Source organism: Parasteatoda tepidariorum, chromosome 1 (assembly GCF_043381705.1).
Source record: "Parasteatoda tepidariorum isolate YZ-2023 chromosome 1, CAS_Ptep_4.0, whole genome shotgun sequence".
Lineage (NCBI taxonomy): Eukaryota > Metazoa > Arthropoda > Arachnida > Araneae > Theridiidae > Parasteatoda > Parasteatoda tepidariorum.
In genome coordinates this window covers 46,114,635-46,124,788 of record NC_092204.1, presented here as the reverse complement: position 1 = coordinate 46,124,788, position 10,154 = coordinate 46,114,635, and the positions used below count along the sequence as shown (strand labels likewise).

The 10,154-nt window shown below is 30.7% G+C and overlaps 1 protein-coding gene across 1 annotated transcript in view; it reads right to left on the bottom strand.

Moving 5' to 3' along the window:
• Positions 1-360: 360 nt before the first annotated feature.
• LOC107436749 (uncharacterized) overlaps positions 361-10,154 on the bottom strand; it is a 31,036-nt gene continuing 21,242 nt past the window's right edge. Inside the window, exons 4-9 of the mRNA XM_043051496.2 lie at positions 9,816-10,035; positions 8,382-8,616; positions 6,946-7,066; positions 5,779-5,964; positions 4,008-4,023; positions 361-982 (exon numbers count right to left, since the gene is read on the bottom strand). Coding sequence (XP_042907430.1) covers positions 417-982; positions 4,008-4,023; positions 5,779-5,964; positions 6,946-7,066; positions 8,382-8,616; positions 9,816-10,035 — 1,344 coding nt within the window. The 3' untranslated portion in view covers positions 361-416. The remainder of the gene's footprint in view (positions 983-4,007; positions 4,024-5,778; positions 5,965-6,945; positions 7,067-8,381; positions 8,617-9,815; positions 10,036-10,154) is intronic.

Sequence of the window (10,154 nt, the reverse complement as noted above, 5' to 3'; positions counted from 1 at the left end):
TTTCAAACGTAGTACTAAATTTAAGGAATACATAAGCTCAAGACATTTTCTTTTCGTCGAAAATCAATCATAAATAAATTAAAATTAAGATAAAAAAGTTATTGAAAAATTATTTTACTTCAAACACTTATTTTATATATACTTGTTTGTTTACAGTACAAATTCAAATTTAGTTTTTGATCAATAAAGTACATTATTAACAAAATATTTTAATCGAAAATTTAGTGAGTTTGAAAAAAATTTAAAAGTGTAATTTTTGAGTTGTAGTTCTTTAATATTTTTGACTAAAATATTTTTACGTTTTAAGATTCAAAATATTTTACAGTAGTTGGTTTTTAATTTAAAGCCATTCACATAATAACAGGGGTAAAATACATATTTTATTAAAGGAAATATATTTTCTTTATTCTGATATTCTAGATTTCAAGTTTGTTATCGTAGCTGCAGACAATACACGGAACAACTTTGTCCCCGTTACAATTCTCGCAATTCATCCAAACAGGATTCAACTTAGAAACTGATTTTCCACCTTCGTTCATCGCAAGAGTTGAGAAAACCTCTTTATTCAGACATAGAAAATCAGAATCAACAGTTGATCCACTATCAGCCATTGTCAAGCCAGAATACTCTTTCCTCCAATGCTTTGGGCAAGATGTTAGAGCATAAAATGTTTTCAAATCCCTCACATCAGAAAGCATACATGCAGCGCACGGAATAGGTCCAGATTTGTCAGGCTCGATGAGAGTACGGAATTCTACAGAATCGATTGTAGCTGGTTTCGGCTGCATAGGAATAGGATTCGATATAGCAGGTTGAGAGTGTGGTAAGCATTTGTAATCTTTACCTCCTCCCCAAGCTTTGTCCAAAGAGCCAGCAGCTTGTCCTGAGTACATAAGTTCTACTTTCTGTCCACCCGATGAATTGCAAGTTTTTTGTCCCCAATTTATATAAACAGTTCCACTTCCTTCCGGCTTCTGCCAAACTAAAATATTTAAAAAAAAAACAGAAACAAGAAGGTAAATAATTACATGCAAGTGTCCTGAACTGTGGTTTAAAAATGTTACCTGTTGGTCTGGTAAATCATTACAAATAAGATTTACTCAGATAGCTGTGACCGAAAACCAGCTTGGTGCCACAAGAATGTGAACAACACTCATTTGAAACTAATCGATAATGGCTTTAACATAACTATATTGACAAAAACAATTTTCGATACAGATGACTCGAATTATAATTGGTCTAGGCTCAGTAAACGCATTGCTTATTAACCATTACTCGTTACTAAACTAATGCTTCTTTCTTCTGCTAGATACGGTTCTAAAATGACATTACTTTTCCACTCTCATATGTGCTTGGAAACAACTGTTTTGGCCCAATTACCTGAGTAAAACTTGTTGCAAATTGAATACATAGACCAATTTCGACAGGGTCTCGTAGGCCAATGCACAAGGTTTGTAAATTACTTTTTGGGACACTCTGTATATACCTATAGATATGTTATATTAGTATATAGAACACATCTATAGGGCGATTATAATTAACTTTGACCACAAATGACCTCTGAACAAGCGTAACATTACATTAAGCGGCGTAGAATGAAGACCTTTTAAGATACGTACTAAAGAGTAGTGTTATAAACAATTATCTGACTCTCAGTTTCAGGTTACAGTTATAGAATTTTGAAAAATTTTCAAGTAGCAACAACAAATTTTCTCATCAAAACGTCCCGTGGACCCCAGCAAATAAATTTTAAAAAATGGTGTGGTTAGAAAGCTATTTTTAACAAGAATAGTGGCAACAGAGACCATTATATCTCCTTCTTTTCTGCTGTCCTCAGAGAGCTGAAATTAATTGGCCCGTCGAAAATTTATAAAACACGATTTCCGTCATGTCCAAAATCGCACCATTTACTGTTAAACCATTCGTCTAAGCATCCTCTCTTATGTCGGCAAAGTTATTTCACAATCACCCTTTATATATATATTCAACATATGGGCATGCATGGATATTTAAAACAGCTATGATATTTCCGGTTAGTTGGATTAATAACTATATTTTTTCACATCAATAAGAAGACATTACTCTCGAAATGAATCGGAGATGTGAATCGAAATGAATCGGAGAATCATACTTTGTCCGTTTCTCATTTGAAATTCTATAGAATGCCTAGGAAATGTGAAAAAATATTAATCTTTTGTGAATATGAATTATTGACGGCTAGCTTTAGGTATTACAAGTATATACAATTCCTTGGAATTCTATACAGCCAGATTTCAAACTTTACTAGTAACATATATATTTCTAAAATATGACATCCAGTTTAGGAACTTGGAACTCAAAATTACATAATATGCCAACATTACCACAATATGTAATTTCAAGTGAATTTTTTTTTAACATTTGATGCGTAACACACTTAAACTTGATCATAAGCTACTAAATCTTTGGGTTCACGCAAAGTAGCAATTCTTTACAGTGGTTTTTGGACAGTCAGAATTACTTGTCTGAAGTTTCAAACAATGGCAATTCTATTTCTCATTGGTTATATCGAATGTCTAAAGATTTTTCTTTTTTTAATATTTTTTCTGTTACAAATTTTTAAGAAAAAAAATTTAAAAAGAGCTCATATCAATTTTTATAGAATTGATTTTGGGTAGTCATTTTATTTTTGCATGCAGCTTAACACGCAAAATAAAAACCATTAATTTCTCTAGTCATAATCTATTCGTCTGATGACCTGATAATAGTTAGACCAAAAATGAGGAATAAATATAGTTTGACATAATTACATTATTCTAGCTAACACAGTGCAGGCTCCCGGCCTTAGCCCCTTTTTTAACGAAAACATTTGTACAAAGCAGCATCTCATTCTGAATTGTTAATTAATTTTGTTGATTTATTAGTTGATTTCATTGCTTTGTACTCCTTTGTAAACTTTTGGGGCACTTCTATATTTTGTAGCATAAATAACATAGTACATCTTTTTTTACACTCTTTGCAACAGAATAGGCATTTCAAGGTTAGGCGATTTCCCCACTCTCCACAATTTTCCTTTCCTCGTTACCATGGCTTCGGCAAATCTTAGTTTTTTCCCGTACCAGAACCTCCTAACTTTTTTTGAAACGTACTGACATGGAGAAAAAAGCATGACTTGCCAAAATTATTGTAGCGATAAGTAACCTTGAGACATTTGTTCTAGTTACAAAGATTATAGCAAAAGTAGAAATCATGATGGTCAAACTAAAATTCACTAGAAATAATAGGAGAAAACAAATAAAATTAAAAAAAAAATTTCTTTCTTTTCTTGGAAGAGCAAAAGCAACTAATTTCAATAATAAGTAATTAATTTATTATTCTCTGAAATCATGCAGTACGAAGAGTGTTTTACATTTTGAGTCTTATATGTAGCTGAAATTAGCCTTTACTTAATTAAAATTGAAAAAAGAAAGAAACTGTGAGATCATCTAAAACAAATAAATCGACTTCGATAAGCAAAAATGTTCGAGTAAAAGAGGTTTGGATAATCGAAGCTCAACTGAAATTGTAGACATATTTCCAAATATGAAAACAAAAGTACTTTATTTCTTCCCAATAACATTTGAATTTTGACAAATGAAACATAAGCACATTCAAGCCAGTTGTATTTCAGGGGGAAAAGTTTTTGGAAACTTTAAAATTGCTGTTAGATATCGATCTCTGTCATGTTATTAATGAACAATAACATTCAAATTCTTGTCAATTGTATTAATAGTGTACAAAGTACGCGGAAACACGTGTGTCGTGTGTGGAATATGAAAATATTTTTGAAAAAAAAAAATTTTTCTTTTTTCATTCAGTAAATTTCTTTATCTGACCTCGAATGTGACCAATTTTTTTTTCAAAAAGACGAATGAAAATTTAATATAATAATCTTAATAAAATTATTATTGGTTTTTAAAAATATATGTTATTAAATATTATTCAGAATTGAAGTGTTGAAAAATAAACAGCAAAGAGAAAAAACTCACTAATTGGCTCCTCGGTCTGAAATATAAAGAAAAAAATAAAAGATTAAAAAAAGTGATATAAATACAGACTGATTATAAAATTTGTATGCATATAATCGACAATTAAGAGATTAATTTGAATTAATTTAAGGAATCTGACTAGTATCTGATTTCCCCCGAATCCCGTTCTTGTACTAGTCAGATACCTTAGTACATTTTCACAGACGGTTTGACTAACGAGAAACGGTCATGGATAGCTTGTAATCTCCTGTACTTTATGGTAAAGAAGTGTTGAGTAATATGACAACACGACACATGACAACATTAAAAAACATTTATACATTTATATTACGTAACAAACACTAAAAAATTACGAAGTGTTTGATAAACAATACACATAGAAAATTAAGACAGGACATTCAACCTTAAAAAGAGTTGAATAATTTTGCTTTAGTATAAAAACTAATTGCTTTATAAATTCCTTTTTTAAAAATATAACAACTCCAATCGCAAGGGATACTACTATGACTGGTTGCATGAAGTAGTTTTATGGTAAAATCAAATTTTATTTTATAGTAAGAGGATTTCATATACTCTATTATAGATATTTTATATACTCTATTATAGTTTAATTTTATTTTTGTACTTGTTTTTTCCCTCAGATAGTCCCACAGTTTTCCTACATCATTTTTTAAAATAAAAATATTTCTTCTATGAATGTGGAAATATTTAAAAGTCTTAGCCACATGAAATGTGTCTCAGTGATTATACTAAATTAAATATTTAATTTTGATGCTTGGCTATCTATAAGAATTAGTTATTTTTCTTCTAAATTAAGTTCCACACACACACAAACAAAGCATTAAATTGGCTATTATAAAGCATTTACATTTTGTGCTATACGATGTATATGACAATCTTCCAACAGCATTTTGTTTTGAGTGTCAATATTTTTCAATAAAAACCATATTTTAAATTCAGGAAGGATATACCAATTGTTTAAGAGTATTCCAAATTCCAATATGTGAGAGTTAGCTTAATTGATGTTTATTTCAAATATTGATAAGATTAACAACAGAACAAATAAAGGTATTTAAGTTTCAATTTAATAACTGAAATTCTGAAAATCTTGTTGGTTTAATTAAAGAATTCAATTGATTCCATGTGAAGTTTAGTGCTATAAAAATAGGATACACCAAACAAAAGACTGTGAAATAGATCAGAATGTAAAGTACTAAAAATTTTTATTACTACCAACCGTATCGTATCATGCATTTGCGCTAAACGATGCCCAAGAAGGTATTAAATTCTTCAATCATTTTTAATTTTTCCTGGAATAAATTACTATTTTGCTTTGAGTTTTTTAATCATTTACATATACAACGTTGCATTTATGTGTGCAAAATTTCGTTTCATTCTGACAACTCTTCCTAGATGCGCTTATTTTTATAGCAATGAGTGTATTAAATTTAACATTGACTAACTAAGCATCAAAATTCTGGTAATTTTACAGATGCTGCAGTCTTAAAGAAAGATCAAAATATCAAAAATTATATTTTTTTCAGTAGAAATAATTTTTTTTGCATCTTTATAAAGGGCATTGGGTAATCAGCCTCTACCCATATTTAACATGATGCCAAGGTACGAATTAAAAAAAAAAATTTAAAAAATTTTATTCATACAAAGTTCACTTTTATGTTAGTAAGAAATTTAAATGTTTTAAAAAAATAGTATTAAAAACGACAGAAAAATAGCCATGCTATTTAAAAGCCAGTGCTGCTATGTAACTTACAACTTCATGTCTTAGCTTCCAAAACCATCTTTGAAATCTGTTGGGTATATTATTTTTTCCAGTGCCGTATGACTTAAAAGCTTCTTTGAACTGGTCGATCTTACCATTCATAGATTCATCAAGATTGCTAATAGCTAAGTGAAATGCTGTTTGAGCAGCGGTTAAGTTACCGTACATTTGCCGTACCTGAAAGTACAAGTTATGATGTTAAAAACCTTGAATGTTGTAAAAGAAGTAGGAAAATGCTAATTTAAATGCTTAGCTGTATTGAGTAAAAACAAAAATTATGATGAAGTATATTGCTTAAAGGTGATATCAATAAAACTTTATTTGCTGGAGGAAATCACATGACAGTTTTATTACATTGTACATCCTGAGAAAAAACAGTTTAATGTCAAACTTTAATAATGTATCAATTAATACCTTGAACCATAATATCATACAAAGTTACAATCTTAACCTTTTGCGGACGTATTAATTTTATATTTAGTTATCATATTAGTCGGTAATAACATTTGTTGAATGAACATGATGTATGCAAGGAAAAAAATTGCTAAAAAAACATTATTACGGTTAAGCAATATGTAAAACACTATTTTGACTTTTACATTTTATGTCCAAAGCATATCACATAAAATAAAGCATGTTTTTTTTCCATTCTTGCAAGCAGCATAGTTCTTTGCTGTGGTAGCTTCGAGCAGAAATAAGACTATAAAACGGTAAGAAAGCTTAGGCTGGAGAGTGTTAACAACTATAGCAATAGAGTATACTATAGCAATATTATAGTAGTATAGCAAAAAAGGGACTAAGTTTCCACTCTACCAACCGCAGTAATAGAAAAATGAAGTTCTGCATAATTTAATTTAGGAGATAAAATTGTTCTATTTGGCATCTTATTAATGCACCCTATTTTGTTTCAAAACATTTTAAAATTTCTAAAAGTGTATTTGCAAGAATAATCGAAAAGGCAGAACTAGTTTGAAAAATTCAAATTAATTTTGATCGTCTTTGATTTTGTGTTTTGCAATATCGAAACAGGGATTATCATTTTAGGTCTGGAAGAATGTCGAGAAATAATTATTTTTTAAATATACAATTTTAAGTGATCTTTCAAAAGCATCCATATTAGTTTCAAACATTTTTTAAAGAAATAAAATGTTACATCACCAGTTCATCTTGCTCATCAGTGGATACTAGCCTTTTACTTTCCCAGGGATAAAACTCGCGTACAACGGTTCTTATATCATCATACTTTGTTTCAACATCATTTAATAGACCCATTATAGCCCTGAAATTAAAAAAGAATAATAATTTTATTTGCAAAAATAACATGCCATTTTTATAGTCTAACGCTTTTTCCGAAGTAAAAAAAAGTACAATTTTCATTCGTATTCATGCTTCTGAAAGCCTGTAAATCTGTCTGTTCAACGCAAGAATAGAATCGACCTACATGCATAGAATTTATTTCGGTGCAATTGCACCGAATTAAATTCTCTGCATGTCCATGCCATTGTGCTGAACAATCATTGGCGTTGAGTTTTTTCACTTATTTTTTCTTTCTTTGTTTTCAGTTTCTATGTAACCCCTATTTAAACTAATGGACTTATTATTTACTATAGACTCCTATTTCAACCTAAGCCTTTAATCATCTTCACACGATGGACGAGCAGTTAACAACAGTTCAGAGAATTGATTACATCAACAAAAAATGACATTAATCTCGTCCAATACCTAAGCAATATAGTTGTCCAATATTTAAGTAAGTGAATTGGCTTGAAATTTTCTGCTCCCCATGGGTAATGCGGAACTTAACTGTCGGAAGCTTGTGTGTTTTTGGAACAAGTCTGTTTCATTAATGAAAGATTTTCTACGAAGATGATTATGTAGGAAGTGAAAGAGGTAATACTCTGATTGTCTGATTGTTAAAGGCCAGGTGTAAGGAGGACGGCACAATGTAGCCCAAGTAGTTGTATGGTTTCCACCCGAGAAACATGCGTCCGGGCATTGTCGTGAAAGAAGAGTACAACTTTGCGATTCACACTAGTGCTGGTTCCTACTGCAGCAATGCCTATTGCACACGTTCCATTTGCTGCTGGTACATGTCCGTCAGTGACCGTTTTACTCGTTCATAACAGCTCATATTGAATCACTTGACGACTAGTCCATCAGGCATAAAGCATAATCTTGCGTAGGTGCATAGGTGGTCTTACGCTGTGAGGGACAGTATTCTGAGGTGACATTTAATGCTTTTAATGTTTTGAAACGCTTGGCATATTCGGAGACTTAATGTAGCTGCTGATGAGACTATTCTGAAGTCGTTAAAGCAAATATATTGATCAATATATAATCTCAATAATAAACGTAATTTGGCTTTTTTTCATCGCTAATTTTGGTTTCATGACTTAGTGAATTTTGTCATATATCTGACTTATTAAAATCTCGAACTCAGGTGGGATCGGGCATAAAAAAATCCTACCAAACATGGACGTGGATTTGACTATTTTATTCAAGAAGAAGAGAGTCTAATAGAGTAGACCTAAAATTTACATCGATTAAGCTAGTAAAAGTGCTTTTGCTTACAGGCATGCATGAAAAGTTCTTACCTGTTTGGCATGTATTCAATATAATCAGTTCTAAGAGACGTTAAAGGAAAAAGCTCTGCTTTAATAACTTTTCCTTTGCCATCATTGATTGCAGCGATATCTTTTGGATAATTTTCTACAAGCTCCATCAATTCCTCCGCAGATTCAGGTGATTTAGATGGGGTTTTTGTTGCTAAAACTTCGATATCTATGTTATACATACCAGCTAAATCTTTTTTTAACTTGTCAAAACTACCTGTAATATAACTATTCTATTATAACTTATAAAATTATCATAAATCAGCTGCAAAATAATATTTCCACACATGCTCAAATTCTGTATGAATGATTATTGTAAATTTATATTTACACATGATCATTGTATTGCATATTTATACAAATAATTGATCTTTCCTAATACGGGTGTCGGGTTTTAAATCGGAAAAATGTTTTGCTTCTCTGCAGATATTTTAAGGACTCTTTCGGTCTATTCTTCGTCAAAATGCACAAGTTTAAAAACGTTATGTATAACAGGGAGTCGCTACAAGGTTGCGACAAACTTCTAGGAAAGTTTGCATTCACCATCATGATTGAAGGACATCGGATATACCGGAAATGTCGTCGTAGGAGGCTAGAACGTGGCTCGATTATGAACTGTTCAAAAGCACCCGATGAATCATAATAGAGGAAGTGCCCCTAGCAGCATATGAAATCGATTGCAGATTTAAAATCAATATCAAAGATCCGTTAAAATCTCAAGCAACAGAAAACAATAGAAAATTTGTTCCCCCGTGTAATTGTAGAAGAATGAATAATGTTTCGATTTTTTTGCTTGATAGAATTTTGCAAATGGTTCTTCTGTAACATTTATTCAAATATCATGCCAGAGCTACAAAGTAGGAAAGTTTTTTAGAAATCGTTTATAAGAAATAGTTTAATTTAATTTTTTAATAAGATTCATCTATGGATCTATGATATCCATAGATGAATCTAGAGAATAAAACATAACTATGCAAATATGGTTTAAATTTTCAGAGTCTCATTAGCCTTTCTAAAAGCCCTTGAAATTCAATTTCAATACTTATTCTTATGAAATTTTAAACTCTAATATACTTAAGAAAAAATCATTTTCTTGATCACAGATATGACACAATATCAGCATAAATTGAAACATCTATATCATGTCAGTTAGTTCAGTTAGTTAGTACTAAATCTTTCATTTTAATTTTTATACCTTTTACAACGGAAAACAACATGCCCAGTTTAACGTAAGTTTCCAAGACATTCACAACAACTAAGAGCTAACATAAACAGGATATTTCTTAATGAAATATGTTTATAATTTTATCTACATTAAAGTATACCAAAATAACTAAAACTTTTATGACAAAGGCCAATTTTAAAATAACTATGGTAACTAAAATCATTTGAGTATTTTTTTAAATATATTTATACCGTTTGCATTGAGATCAAAGGTTCCAGTAAGTTGAAGATTAGCCGCAACGGCGGCTTTTATTTTCTGTCTTTCCTCTCTATTGTTAGCTTTGAGCCTCAGAGATGCAATAAGTTCACCACCATATGTTAAACTTCGTACATAATGTGTTACGTCTGGCTCTTTAGGCGATGACATCCATTCCTCTGTTGGTTTTATATGGGAAGGAATAGTTTCTGTTATCTAAAAGTAAAAATACAATTTATTTTTTTCAGCATTAAAAAAAAAGACCTTATGTACTGACTCGGGAGATAAAGTGCTCGCCTCCCAATGAGGTGAGCCATATTTGAATATATATATAT